At 35.0% G+C, this 14337-nt stretch overlaps 4 protein-coding genes across 4 annotated transcripts; 2 read left to right on the top strand and 2 right to left on the bottom strand.

Annotated features, from left to right (window-relative positions):
* Window positions 1–250: 250 nt before the first annotated feature.
* LPA66 (Pentatricopeptide repeat (PPR) superfamily protein) lies at window positions 251–2381 on the bottom strand. The gene has a single exon (XM_012229772.4). It carries the CDS (start codon window positions 2301–2303, stop codon window positions 369–371), a length of 1935 nt encoding a protein of 644 aa, XP_012085162.1. The 5' UTR covers window positions 2304–2381; the 3' UTR covers window positions 251–368.
* Window positions 2382–3659: 1278 nt separating this feature from the next.
* Window positions 3660–6317, top strand: LOC105644429 (alcohol dehydrogenase). Its single transcript, XM_012229774.4, has 9 exons — window positions 3660–3820; window positions 3983–4119; window positions 4205–4251; window positions 4588–4913; window positions 5019–5101; window positions 5213–5288; window positions 5382–5539; window positions 5806–5967; window positions 6074–6317. The coding sequence occupies exons 1-9, from the start codon at window positions 3784–3786 to the stop codon at window positions 6188–6190; spliced, it is 1143 nt and encodes a 380-aa protein (XP_012085164.1). The 5' UTR covers window positions 3660–3783; the 3' UTR covers window positions 6191–6317.
* LOC105644428 (uncharacterized) lies at window positions 6239–7764 on the bottom strand. Its single transcript, XM_012229773.4, has 4 exons — window positions 7392–7764; window positions 6999–7060; window positions 6803–6907; window positions 6239–6527 (listed from the first exon to the last, which is right to left on the bottom strand). The coding sequence occupies exons 1-4, from the start codon at window positions 7618–7620 to the stop codon at window positions 6396–6398; spliced, it is 528 nt and encodes a 175-aa protein (XP_012085163.1). The 5' UTR covers window positions 7621–7764; the 3' UTR covers window positions 6239–6395.
* Window positions 7765–9579: 1815 nt separating this feature from the next.
* On the top strand, window positions 9580–13820 carry LOC105644430 (uncharacterized). Its single transcript, XM_012229776.4, has 2 exons — window positions 9580–13037; window positions 13167–13820. Exons 1-2 carry the CDS (start codon window positions 10124–10126, stop codon window positions 13673–13675), a joined length of 3423 nt encoding a protein of 1140 aa, XP_012085166.1. The 5' UTR covers window positions 9580–10123; the 3' UTR covers window positions 13676–13820.
* The last annotated feature ends 517 nt before the right edge of the window (window positions 13821–14337 follow it).

Genomic DNA, 14337 nt, shown 5'->3' with positions numbered 1-14337 from the left:
TTTTATAAAATATTAAAAAATTAAACGTTAAGGGATTAATATTTTATAAAACGCTACTTTAATCTCTCGAAATTAATTTAAAATAAATGCTAAAACCTGCTTTAAAAAATTATTGCCAAAAACAGACAATTGGGCCTTGGCCATTTCAAATTTTGGATTATGGCAATAATTTGGGTGAATAAGCTAGGCTAGCTCTATAAAGGGCCGGGCTGGAAGCTGAGAAGCTGGCCTTAATTGGGCAAGTTGGCAATTCTGGAGGCAATAGCATCTGGACCAAGTACACTACCAGGAAAATATTGTGGTAAATCTACAAACAAACTTGTGGTAAATCTATAAACCCTGCCAATGAAAAGAGGCAAGACAAGAAGCTACCAATAGTCCATACAAGAACATACTCCTTTCTCAAAATGGTGGAAACGCTTCCGGTCCCTAACAATAATCTTACGCTTATATATCTCTGAAATTAGCTTAATCGAAGAGTGACAATCTTCACAAACACGAAGGTTCTTAACAATCCGGAGTGGTGTTTGGGGTCTTGTACTGATTAAACCAAAGGCAATAGCAATCCTCTCACTATGATAGTGTAATGCACTTTCTTTTTTTTCTTCATCCATATTGAGCAAGACTTGTGTAATATTCGGCCTGTAACCTGCAGATCTTATTCGGTTCGAAATTTCCTCCAACATTGAACGGATTTCTTTTGCTCTAGGATGGGATTCATCTTCTACTAGGAATTCATGAATCACCCCATCAATCTCAATCCAACTACAACCGGGATCTTTCCTTACATCCATTTCCTTCATTTTTAGCCTTACTTCTACAACTCCAACCCAATTTCCCCTAGAGGCAAATATATTGGAGAGAGCTACATAAGATCCACTGTCATGTGGAAACAACTTCATCAAAGTCCTTGCAACACGTTCACCCATCTTTACGTTTCCATGCATTTTACAAGCACCAAGTAATGCTTTCCATATTACATCATCCGGTCGAATAGGCATGTTTAGGACAAGTTGTTCAGCTTCTTCCAAAAGCCCAGCACGACCTAGAAGATCAACCATGCATCCATAATGTTCGACCCTAGGTTCTATACCAACAACCTTAACCATATGATTGAATAATGAACGACCCTCTTCAATTAAACCAGCATGGCTACAAGCACTCAATAAACCGATATACACAACATCAGTAGGAGTTACACCTGCTTGTTGCATCTTTCTGTAATAATCAAGAGCATCATTTGCTCGACCGTGCATGGCAAGCCCACCAATTATAGCACTCCAAGTAATAGCATTCTTTTTATTTTCTATCTTTTCAAATACTTGAATTGCCTTCTCAACGCTCCCACACTTTGCATACATATCAATTACAGCAGAACCAAGCACATCATCAATCTCAATTTCATTCTTCTCTGCATACAAATGCACCCATTTACCTAATTCTAGTGCACCCAAGCGCGAAATAGCAGGAAGAACACTAACCAAAGTGATATAATTTGGGGACACATCTCCCATTTGCATATCATGAAAGACATCCATTGCCTCCTTAAAAAACCCATTTTGTGCATACCCCGAAATCATTACATTCCATGACACAACACTTCTTTGAGGCATTTTATTGAACAACTTCCTGGAAGCTCCAATGTCGCCAAGCCTTACAAATCCATCGATCATCACATTCCATAAGACAACAACACCCTCTTGCATTCTCTTATTTCTCACTAATTTAGTGGAATTATTATCAAAATGAGAAACATAATTACTGAACAATAAATAAGCATCCTCCATAACTCCACACATGGCGTACATTCTAACAAGATTGCTAGCAACAAATTCATCATTATCCAATCCTAATTTAACAACAAACCCATGAATCTCTTTTCCTTCTTGAATCCTTCCCATTTTAGCACATGCTTTTAAAACAGAAGGGAAAGTGAATCTATTGGGTTCTACAAGACCTTCACTGCACATCTGACCAAAAAAACCCAATGCCTCTAATGGGTTCTTGTAATCATCATCATCAGTTTCGGCAAAAGCTCTGATGATTGTGTTCCAAGAAAAGCAATTGGGATTATTCATTTGGGTAAAAAACTTACGGGCGTATTTGAGGTCCCGGCGGTCGGAGACGGACAGAAATTTCAGAATTTCGGCTGCAGCTAGAGGATCGCCGATAAGGCCAGTTTTGATGAAGTGGGCGTGAATTTGTTTCAGTTGTTTGATGGATTTGCATCTTGCAATTTGTGGGAAGAGTGAAGAAGGGTGAGTTGGTCGAGTTGCGGTGGTCGGTTCACATATTAAGTTCATTGGCTCGTAAATTGAATGGATAATGTATGCAATATACTATATAGATTTCTTTTTGAGATGGAGGAAACTGATTTTCAGTTATGGCTGGATTTTCCACCAATAAAACTATGCTGCGTCAACTTCTAACTGTATTTTAAGCGACCTGTCGTCGGATGACCCAGATGAAATGCATGAAGCGTTCCTATCATTTTCTATAAGTAAGGCGTTGGAGTGCATCTTTAGCTTATGTCGTTCAACTATAAACGTAAAGTAAATAACTCGAGCAAACACAATTATAACCCGAAAATAATTGTATCACATCATGAATTAACTTGCCAGCTCATTAATAATATGCTTAATACAAATATATAAACCCATATAGATTCAGAAAATTAGCCTATTCAATTTAAACTTGAGAGTAGATATTTAATAATTCGGTTCAAATTGAATAAACTAAATTTTTTTAAAAGAAATCAAATAAAATAAAATTGTGTATAGAATTAAACTGAAATTAATTAGTTTAGCTCACTTCATTCGATTCATTTTTTGACTTTCTTGACTTTTAAATATTTTTAAATACTGAAACGAATTTAACTTTTTTCAATTTTTTTAAAGAAAATGAAACTAAATCTAATAATTTTAATTAGCAAATGAAAGCATGCCTGCATAATATTCATCATCTTTCGTCATGGTAACTCTTAGCATCAATACAAAGTGAAATAAAGAGAATATATAACTATTCTTTTAGGAATGAATAATGGATGAGGTCTAGAGTTGATTTACCAAAAACAAGAAATCTAAATATATTAAATATACTTTCAATTTAATTTTCAAAAAAAATAAATTGTTAGTAAGATAACCAGCACTTACGGTGAGCCACCTTTTCAATTTACGGGAAATACATTTTGTTGATGGAGAAAAAACCTTTAATCTCTAAAAGCTTAGAAAAGATTACACCTCTTGATTATATAATAAACAAAAATTGTTAGTGAGATATGAATTTCAACTCTAACGAAGCTTAAACATGAATTGAGAATTGGAAAAGTTATTTAATAGGACGCAGCAGAATCAAGCAACAGGAGAAGAAAAACCAGGTGAAATGAAGTCCAAAACCACAGCCATGTTGCCAACTTGCCACCCAAAAGATCTCTTTCCTGGGTGCCATTAGTTCATGGTTTTTTTGACAAAAATGTTCAGATTCTTTGATTTTTATTAAGCAGCTGCCTAAGATGAGCTTTGACATTGAGGCACTCATTCATTGGTTTTGATTATTGGGGTTGAGAAAAAAAACAAAAAAAATAAAATCCGTACTTTTGTTTTGAATTATTGTTTCCATATGACTATGTGCACGTGTCACAGGCTAAAAGCTTTAACGCCATACTTTATTAATAAGCTGCAAAAACAGAGCTTTGGCACTCATTTTCCTCCTATTAGAGTCTCTTATTTGAGTTTTAAAACAAGCAAAGCTCGTTCCATCCATTATTCTCCAATTGAATCAGCCATGTCAAGCACTGCTGGTCTTGTTATTCCCTGCAAAGGTCTTTAATTTATTAAGAATATTACTAGTTACTGGCTGTTTCAGATTTCTTGACTTAAATCCTTTCTTTTTATATATGGGTTTTTTTTTTTACTCATTTCTTGACTTGGGTATTGTTTAGTTTTTAAAGAATGTTATGTTTGTGTTTATGCATATTTTATAGCTGCGGTGGCATGGGAGGCAGGCAAGCCATTGGTGATCGAGCAAGTGGAGGTAGCTCCACCGCAGGCCTTGGAAGTGAGGATCAAAATTAAATATACTTCTCTTTGCCATACTGATCTCTACTTCTGGGAAGCCAAGGTATAATATATGGTCTAATACTTTCTTAAACTATTATTTGTTATGAATTAATTCAAAATTTTGAATTTTGGGTCTTAACTTTCAGGGTCAGACGCCACTGTTTCCTCGTATATTTGGACATGAAGCATCTGGGTATGTTTCTCCTCTTCTTTACAAGTTTACAAGACTGTGGCATAAGTGATTCTTTCTTTCTTATCTCTTCTTTTGATAAAGTTTTGTTTTATAATTCTTAAAGCTGTAAATCTATATCTAATAATCTAAATCTCTGCTTCGAACTATATACTATGCAGGTAAACAAAGATTATATATTTATAATCCTAAAAAGTCATTAAAATTGAATCTTATTTTAGTTTCTCAAGTCATTAGTGTTTCAAACGTAGTAAATAATTAACTTCCATTATATGTGTATAATTATGTTCCAATGTTACAAGCCTTAAAATGCTTCCATTATTTCGATTATCCTCGCAGAATTGTAGAGAGTGTCGGGGGAGGCGTAACAGACCTCGAGGCTGGGGATCATGTTCTTCCAGTATTTACTGGGGAATGTGGAGAATGTGAGCACTGTAAGTCTGAGGAGAGTAACATGTGTGACTTGCTGAGAATAAACACTGATAGGGGTTTCATGCTTAATGATGGAAAGTCTCGGTTCTCGATTGATGGGGTGCCAATAAACCATTTTGTTGGCACTTCTACATTTAGTGAATACACAGTTGTTCATAGAGGATCTCTTGCAAAGATCAATCCCTTAGCTCCTTTGGATAAAGTCTGCATTCTTAGTTGTGGTATCTCAACAGGTTGTGCTTTCACTTCTTCGCTAATAGCTAAATCCTCAACTTTTCTCCCCTTTTAATCTCAAATAGGATTCTGAAAAGAAAAAATCTTTCCTAATTTCACATCAGGACTTGGTGCGACATTGAATGTGGCTAAACCAAAGAAAGGTTCCTCAGTTGCTGTTTTCGGATTAGGAGCTGTAGGCCTAGCAGTAAGTTCTATGCAGAGCTTCATAGCAATTTGTTCATTTTGTAACAGGTTAGAGGTTACATTAATCAACAAATTAGAAATTTTCTCCTTATGTTCCTTTAAATCTGCTTAGGCTGCAGAAGGTGCAAGAATTGCTGGAGCATCTAGGATCATTGGGGTGGATTTGAACCCAAAGAGGTTTGAAGAAGGTAGAATGTTCTTGTATTAACAAATCCCATCTGCTACTTAGTTTAATACAAATATGATCAATATAGGTGTAACTGATATTTTTCGTAACTCAGCCAAGAAGTTTGGAGTAACTGAATTTGTGAACCCGAAGGATCATGACCGTCCAGTTCAACAGATAATTGCAGAGATGACAAATGGTGGAGTAGACAGGAGTGTGGAGTGCACAGGGCACATTGACGCCATGGTTGCAGCTTTTGAATGTGTTCATGATGTAAGCTTTTCAATTTTTAAGCAATGACCTAAACTAAAAGTCTTCTTATTCATAGTTCTACTTGGCATTGTAGTTTGAGTTTAATTGATAAAAGTACCATGCCTAAAATGTTGTTAGAGGTAATTAAAGTTTACTTTTAAAGTGAAATTCACATATTGTAGTCATAAAAGCCTATTCACCGTTAGTAAGAATCAGCAGTCTTAATATTTTGTATGTCATTTAACAGATTTATAGCAGAATAATATGGAATTTGCATGACCATGTAGGGATGGGGGGTGGCTGTGCTCGTCGGGGTACCGAACAAAGAAGCAGTTTTTATGACCAAGCCAATCAATTTGCTTAATGAAAGAACTCTAAAAGGAACTTTCTTTGGGAACTATAAACCGCGAACCGATCTCCCATCTGTTGTTGACATGTATATGAACAAGGTGATCTTATATGTTATAGCTTCTTGTAATTGTAGGTTTTTTATATATGTTCTTATATTTCACTAACCATTAACCCATGAATTACACTGGATTAAATTTGCTGCAGAAACTGGAATTGGACAAGTTTATAACTCATAGGGTTCCTTTTTCTGACATCAATAAGGCTTTTGACTTGATGCTGAAAGGGGAAGGCTTGAGGTGCATTATTAACATGGAAGAGTAGTTTCTATTGTTGTGAACCTTATGATAAATAATAAAAAAAGTATGGCACTTGAGAAATAATTTGACATAAATATGAAACTATTGTATAATTTCTCCTTCTCTAATAAGAAATTTCCATCTACTGATTATATCTTCTATCCGATAATATTTTAAAAAATAACTATAAGGCATGCATAAAACATGGAAATTGATCATTCCTGCTGCTATTACTTGTATTTCTCCATTATTCTTCTTGCTTCTTCTAATGGGTCATCGGACGAATTTCCACCTCCACCATCTCTTGGCCCTTGATCTTTGTTCAAGGCGATGAAGATGAAATATACGAACCCCATTGTGGCCTGAGCATCAAACAGAAAGCAACTACTTACCATAAAATAAATAAATAAGATTCATTAATTAAAACTAACGTCTACTCTCAAGTTTAACAAGAATGCAGATCTATGTACAAAGTTCATTAAATCCTTCCTGAGCAGGTGCATGAAAGATGAAGATGCGCATTACATGGGCAGAGGAGGCAATTGATTTTCCATTCTTACATCCATGAATTATGGTTGATAATTTTTGAACTATTACAGATTGATTCTTGCAAATAGAATAAAACAGCAAAACATACCAGTGCAAATAAAGCTGTAGACAGAAATGACTTGAGCACAAAGAGTGAAATGGTCAGTGCAGCAATTGTCACAGAGATCCTTGCAATTGGTCTTGGTACAGAGTCCTAGCAACAAACGGTAAAAGAAATGCATATATATCGTTTAAATCATCCCAAGAAAGAAATCAATTAAAGAAAGGAGCCAAATTGAACTTACAGGCACCAGATTTGTTCCTGCCTCAATGCCATCTTTTCCAACCTTCAATACTGTTTGAACAACTATATTGCAGAATCCAAATACCCATTAGTAATGCAAAACACACCGCTCTTTTTTGTATGTTGCTTAACTTAGCAGCAATCCTAACCAGTAAACCATCAAAAACCACCAAAAATTAACAATTAAATCTGAAAATTACAAATTTTGAAACACCAATCAGCTGAAATTTTAAAGTAATAACAAATAAACATCTAAATACAATTATTAACCAAACCAATCATGGAATTTCGTAATGTCACAAACACTGGGAATCAAAAAACCAAAACAATTCAAGTAGACAAAAACGAGCTCAAAACCAAAAAGAAGTAAAATTAAAGCCCCAAAATGTCATACCTTTAACGAAATTAAACTGTGCGGCAAAGACAACCGGAAGAGACCTGGGATTGCGCGGTTTGGACCTCAGAATTTGCAATTTTGGAAGTAGAGGCTGATTCTTCAGTCGTAGAAAGGAATTAGAGAAAAGAAACTGTGAATTGAGAGTTAGGGTTTGGAATTTGCAACGTTTTGGAGAGTAGGAGAGTGGAATGGAGCATAAGCTATCAACAATGGCCGACGAAGCCATACACGCTTCCTGTTCTTTCAAATTATACGGTCGTTTATGATTATAGGATCGTCATCAATGAACAAAAACAGAGAAGAAATTAAGCAGGCCAGACAGCGATGGTGAGCGAAGAAGAGAGAGCAGTAGAGAACCAGCTGGATCTAAAACAAAGGGCCCATATAAGATCAGCTCAGCCCAACTTAACAATGTCCTGGACTCTTGTAATTTGTAAGTTTATATTCTAGTAGTTTGAAGTCATTGACTACTAATAAACAATGGCAATAAACATTAAAGGCAATGTTATATTAATTAATTTGAATCCAGAAGAAAGGAATCCCTCATGTTTTGTCCATAGAAAAAGCTAATATTGTTGGAAATTTTTATTTAGGCTTTGACAAAACAAAATGTGTAAAGATTCCAAAGTGGGGAATTCCCAAGGGTCATGTCCTAGAGCTCTGGGCCATTTCTAAAAATTGTTTGATTTTATATAAATAATCTTATATCCATGTTGGTTCAATTATATGCTATGAGGGCATACTCACATACTCACATTTAACAAATACTACAAGTTAATGTAAGTTTGAGTAAGAAGTTAGGTAGGGAATAGGTTCTTAGCTTCCACAATCACCATAGCTATACTTTACATTTCCAAAGATCCTTCAATGCTTTAAAATTAAAGTTTCATGCTTTATTTTAATCTTGTTAGTGGCAGAAGAATAATTATATATGAATACTTCTTTTTAATTTTGGTAATATATCAAAGATCGTGAAAATTCAATTTATTTTTTTAGAAGAAATCAAACTAGAAATTTTATTAAGGAAAAATTGTATATAAATATTGGATACAGATCAATATGTTTTTATATTTTTACATAGAAAGTCTAATAATAAACCACTTATACAACGAATAAAAAAAAAAAAACAATTTTGATTTGAAGTATACGATCAAATTGACAAAATATAATATTTATGTCATAGGCAATCGTTTGCTTCATCACTTGGTAACTATTTGTCGCTATGGTTTTTCTACAAGTTCGATTTGATTACCTTTAAATTTTTTCTTTCTATTGAGGACGAAATCTGTACTTCTTTCTGTATGACTATCCAAATAATAAAAGATACCGGACAAAATCACTAGATGGGTAAGAAAAAAAAAAAAAAAAAAGCTTGTATTACCATGTAAAACGTCTAATCTAAACCATGTCCAAAATTATTTATGCCTTGAAAAGATTAAAAAGTATTGATTTTAGAAGTATTTTTGTTATAATTTAAGTCATTTAATTATTTTTTTAATTACTACGATAAAAATTTTAAATGGACAAAAAGGGGTATTTTTTATGTTATATATGGTAGTAATATTATTACTAATCCGTCCATAAATATAAGTCATTTAAGGTTATTGCACGGTGATTAATGAAATAATTAACTCTCTTAAAATTATAACAAAATGTTTATTAATTTGATCAAAATTTGTAAAGATCATTATTGCAAATAAAATTGAAAAAACATCGTTAATTACTTTTTTATATTTGTGGACAAAAAATTTCCCTAAAATGACTTAAGTTTGTGGACAAATAGAGTATATAAGAACTAGTGTAACAACCCTTTAAAATTATATTAGTACAAGTCAAATATGTTACCAATAACTAGACTTATTCCAAATTTAATGGTCTATAAATTTCGATTAAAATTTAAATTCACAATCTTTTAATTTTATAAACTATTTTAATAATTAATTAATAACTAAGCAAAGCCCAAAAAAAAAAGATTACCCGGGAAAAAATGAATTTCCTCAAGGTAATAATAAATTTTTCATTTTTTATATATGTGTTAATGGGTATGGGTCTCATAATGTGATGAACAAGTACAATCTGCTTGGCAATCAGAGATGCAAAGTTCCCCCATAAGAGAATATGATAGCTTGTCTTGCTCACCTTGTTACTTGAAATATTGAATTGCTTTTAGACATATAACTATAATTCTTGCCATATCTACCTGTTTGGTACCTCAAAAAGAAAATGCAAAGGAAGTGAAGACCGCACAGATTTTCTTGAACATATATAAGCTATAGATAAAACATTTATAATGATTTAAACCAGAAGGAAGGAAAAATTTTCAAGATTCTTGAGAAATGTAACCGAAGGTAATGCCTTGTTGGTTTTTTTTTTTCTTTTTTCAAGGAAGAGTGGTGGCTCTGTTATCAAAGCTAAAACAATCAATAATACTGAAAACTTATTGAGGAAAACAATGCAAGAACACATGGAGTATCTATTCAAATAAAGAAAAAAGATCAAGAAACAGAACCCCGAGGTGAAATAGGTGGTGGAGTAGTTGAAAATCTTTAATCTTTTGTTTCTTTTCTTTATTGCTCTGTATGTATGTGTTTGTTGCTTGTCTTCAAAGACAATCTTATTAGTGAGTTTTGAGTTTAACATAAGAGAGAGAAGAAAGAGGATTTAGATTAGGTTAGACAAACCCAATGCAGAATCAAGAAGAGAGATTTGGGATTTGATGCAAATTGCCAATGCCGATGTCGAGGCAACCCTACAACCACCACCACCACCACCGCCACCACAACCACCTCGTCTTCTTTCTTTTTCTTGCACTTGGAGTATTTGCTGCTAGTTCTGCAGCAAATAATGAAGTCGATACTTTACTTTCTTGGCTTCACAGCTCCTCTTCTTTACTCTCTCCAGTTTTCTCTAATTGGAACCATTTGGATTCTAACCCTTGTAAGTGGTCTTATATCACTTGCTCTTCTAATAACTTTGTTATTGAAATCAACATTCAGTCTACTGATATTGCTCTTCCTTTCCCTTCCAATCTTTCCTCTCTTCTTTACCTTGAAAAGATCATTCTTTCTGCTGTTAATCTCACCGGTACTATCCCACCTGATGTTGGAGACTGTAAAAACCTGATAGTCCTTGATGTTAGTTCTAACAGTCTTGTGGGTAGTATTCCTAAAAGCATTGGCAAGCTCCAAAATCTTCAGGACTTGATTTTGAACTCCAATGAGTTTACTGGGGAAATCCCAGTTGAGCTTGGTAATTGCTCTAATCTCAAGAATCTTGACATATATGATAATTTCTTTAGCGGGAATATTCCAGTTGAACTAGGCAGACTAACAAATTTAGAGGTCATTCGCGCTGGAGGGAACAAGAACATTGCAGGAAAGATTCCAGAAGAGCTTGGAGATTGCGAGAATTTGCAAGTTCTTGGTTTAGCTGATACTAAAATTTCAGGTTCTATACCTGCTTCATTAGGCAAGCTAAGCAAGCTTCAAACACTATCAGTATACACTACAATGCTGTCTGGTGAGATTCCACCTGATTTAGGCAACTGCTCAGAGCTTGTCAACTTATTTTTATATGAGAATGATCTCTCAGGTTCATTGCCACCACAGTTGGGTAAACTACTGAAGCTGGAAAAGATGTTACTATGGCAAAACAATTTTGATGGGATTATTCCTAATGAGATTGGAAACTGTAAAAGCTTGAAGATTTTTGATCTTTCCTTAAATTTTTTCTCTGGAGACATACCTAAGTCTTTTGGCAACCTATCAAATCTCGAAGAGCTTATGCTTAGCAATAATAATATTTCTGGTTTGATCCCTCCAGTTCTTTCAAATGCTACAAATTTACTACAGTTGCAGCTTGATGCTAATCAGATATCAGGTTCAATTCCTAAAGAGCTTGGTATGCTGACACAGTTAACAGTCTTCTTTGCTTGGCAGAACAAACTTGAAGGAAGCATTCCTGTAGAGTTAGGTAGCTGCAGAAGCCTTGAAGCATTAGATTTATCGCATAATGCACTTACTGGTAGCTTACCTCCTGGCCTATTTCAGCTTCAGAACCTAACAAAGCTTCTTTTAATTGCTAATGACATTTCTGGTTCAATTCCTCAAGAGATTGGTAATTGCAGCGCTCTTATTCGTCTTCGCCTCGTAAATAACAAAATCAGTGGAAATATTCCAAAAGAAATTGGATTGCTCAATGACCTCAATTTTCTTGACTTGTCTGAAAACCATCTTGGTGGGACTTTACCAGACGAAATTGGAAATTGCTCTGATTTGCAGATGTTGAACTTAAGTAACAACACCCTTCAAGGTAATTTGCCTAATTCTTTATCTTCTCTTACTAGACTTCAAGTATTGGATGTTTCTATGAATCAATTTGTGGGTGAAATTCCAACTAGTTTTAATAAACTTATTTCACTTAATAGACTGATTCTAAGTAAGAACTTTTTCTCTGGGGGAATTCCTTCCTCACTTAGTCAATGTTCAAGTCTTCAGCTTCTTGATCTCAGTAGCAATGAACTATCTGGCAAGATCCCAGTTGAACTGTTTGATATTGATGGTCTTGATATTGCTTTGAATTTGAGTTGGAATGCGCTTACTGGGGTAATCCCACCACAGATTTCTGCTCTAAACAAATTATCTATTCTTGACCTATCACACAATAAGCTAGGAGGAGACTTGGTATCACTGGCTGGTCTTGAAAATCTTGTTTCTTTAAACATTTCCTACAACAATTTCTCTGGCTATCTTCCGGACAATAAGCTGTTTAGACAGTTATCTGCGACAGACTTGGCAGGAAATCAGGGATTGTGTTCTAAAGGCCGTGAGTCATGTTTCTTAAGCAATGCAACAATGATGAGCATGGCTAATAATGGTCACTTGAAAAGATCACAGAGACTTAAACTAGCCATTGCATTGCTCGTCGCCTTGACTATAGCATTGGCAATTTTTGGGGCGATTATTTTTTTTAGAGCTCGAAAATTGATAGGAGATGATTGTGAATCTGAGTTGGGAGGAGATTCATGGCCTTGGCATTTCAATCCATTTCAGAAGCTAAATTTTTCAGTAGAACAAGTCCTAAAATGCCTAGTGGAAGACAATGTAATAGGAAAAGGATGTTCAGGAATTGTGTATCGTGCAGAACTTGAAAATGGGGAAGTCATTGCTGTTAAAAAGCTTTGGCCAGCAACAATTGCTGCAGGACATGATTGTCAAAATGATAGGTTAGGAATTGGAGGAGTTCGCGATTCCTTTTCAGCTGAGGTAAAAACTCTTGGTTCCATTCGCCATAAGAACATTGTTAGATTCTTGGGATGCTGTTGGAATCGAAACACGAGATTGCTTATGTATGACTATATGCCTAATGGGAGCTTAGGCAGTCTTCTTCATGAAAGAAGTGGTGGTTGCTTGGAATGGGAAGTGAGGTACCGGATAGTCTTGGAAGCAGCACAAGGTCTTGCTTACTTGCATCATGACTGTGTTCCTCCAATTGTTCACAGAGACATTAAGGCTAACAACATTCTCATTGGCCCAGAATTTGAACCATATATTGCTGATTTCGGACTTGCCAAGCTTGTCGATGATGGTGATTTTGCTCGCTCTTCAGCTACTGTTGCTGGCTCCTATGGTTACATTGCTCCAGGTGAGTTCAAAATCCATACCAGCATTGTCCTGATGAGGCTAAAATTTTCAAATTGCATATTGATAGCATTGTCCTGATTTGACTTTAGAAAATTTTCACAATGATGAGACTCATTTATTTGGTTTGCAGAGTACGGATATATGATGAAGATAACCGAAAAAAGCGATGTGTATAGCTATGGTGTGGTGGTGCTAGAAGTACTAACTGGGAAGCAACCAATTGATCCAACAATACCAGAAGGGCTTCACATTGTAGATTGGGTGAGGCAGAAGAGAGGAGGGATTGCAGTGCTCGATCCTAGCTTACGAGCTCGGCCCGAATCAGAGATTGAAGAGATGTTGCAGACCATAGGAGTAGCTTTGCTATGTGTAAATCCAAGTCCTGATGATAGGCCTAACATGAAGGATGTATCAGCAATGCTCAAGGAAATAAGGCAGGAGATTAGAGATCACGAGTGCTTGAAAGTGGACATGCTTATAAATGGATCTTCAGGAAATACTCAACAGGAGAATAGCAATAACTCTCCATCATCAGCGCTGATGCAAGAACAATCATATCCTGAAAGCAACAGTACAAGCCTTTCTGCTTCTTCATTTTTACATTCTTCTTCATCCATGGCTAAAACTACATTCAAATAAATTTCTTAAATATTTTTTTATCCTTGCAGCATCATGTATCACTATTATTTTAGATAAACTGGATGTTAGCTAGTCCAGTGTCAGAACTTTCTTGTGTAAAATAGAAAAGCAGGCAATTAAAAATCTTTATATATAAAGATGGGCAAGTGCGGAGGTAGGACTTTCACCCAACGACAAAGCAAAACCATACAGATTGGCCTCAAAGCGGACACAGCTTCCCAAGGAATTGAAAAAAATTCTTATTAAAAATTACATTTTAATCCTTCAAAATATAAAGAAAATTATATTTGACTTCTTAAAGAAATAAAAAAAAAAAAAAAAAACGTAGAAAACTAGGATGATGATGATCCACTACAAAGTTCTGGGCAATTACAGACGGATTTCTGCGATGACGATGATGTATTGATGTATAGATATGAAACCAAAAACATTAAGTTTCTTAGCTGAAAAAAGAAAAGAAATGGAGTGGTAATCCTTAATACAAGGTTGTCTTCATTTCATACACAATGATGCTTTGTTTGCGTTAGAGGTTGTACTTTTCCTATGTCTAATATTTTGCAAGTTGTAACTGCACTTCACTAAACGACAACAAGTCTAAATTCGCATTATTTCAACGTCGTACGCAAGTGCAAATCAAATTAAATTCTAGCAATTCTTTCGTC

This window comes from Jatropha curcas, chromosome 3 (assembly GCF_041381405.1).
Source record: "Jatropha curcas cultivar XTBG-Jc1 chromosome 3, XTBG_Jcur_1.0, whole genome shotgun sequence".
In the NCBI taxonomy this organism is placed as follows: Eukaryota; Viridiplantae; Streptophyta; class Magnoliopsida; order Malpighiales; family Euphorbiaceae; genus Jatropha; species Jatropha curcas.
Note: the sequence above shows the minus strand (reverse complement) of the source record. Positions and strands in the feature narration are given on the sequence as shown.

Coding starts and splice junctions, on each gene's coding strand:
- LPA66 (XM_012229772.4), bottom strand. CDS start 2,303: ATGAACTTAATATGTGAACCGACCACCGCAACTCGACCAACTCACCCT.
- LOC105644429 (XM_012229774.4), top strand. CDS start 3,784: ATGTCAAGCACTGCTGGTCTTGTTATTCCCTGCAAAG. Junction 4,120..4,204: donor TCTACTTCTGGGAAGCCAAG/GTATAATATATG, acceptor CTTAACTTTCAG/GGTCAGACGCCACTGTTTCC. Junction 5,540..5,805: donor CTTTTGAATGTGTTCATGAT/GTAAGCTTTTCA, acceptor ATGACCATGTAG/GGATGGGGGGTGGCTGTGCT.
- LOC105644428 (XM_012229773.4), bottom strand. CDS start 7,620: ATGGCTTCGTCGGCCATTGTTGATAGCTTATGCTCCATTCCACTCTCC. Junction 7,061..7,391: donor ACAGTTTAATTTCGTTAAAG/GTATGACATTTT, acceptor TCTGCAATATAG/TTGTTCAAACAGTATTGAAG. Junction 6,528..6,802: donor CTACAGCTTTATTTGCACTG/GTATGTTTTGCT, acceptor TTTGATGCTCAG/GCCACAATGGGGTTCGTATA.
- LOC105644430 (XM_012229776.4), top strand. CDS start 10,124: ATGCCGATGTCGAGGCAACCCTACAACCACCACCACCACCACCGCCAC. Junction 13,038..13,166: donor CTATGGTTACATTGCTCCAG/GTGAGTTCAAAA, acceptor TTTGGTTTGCAG/AGTACGGATATATGATGAAG.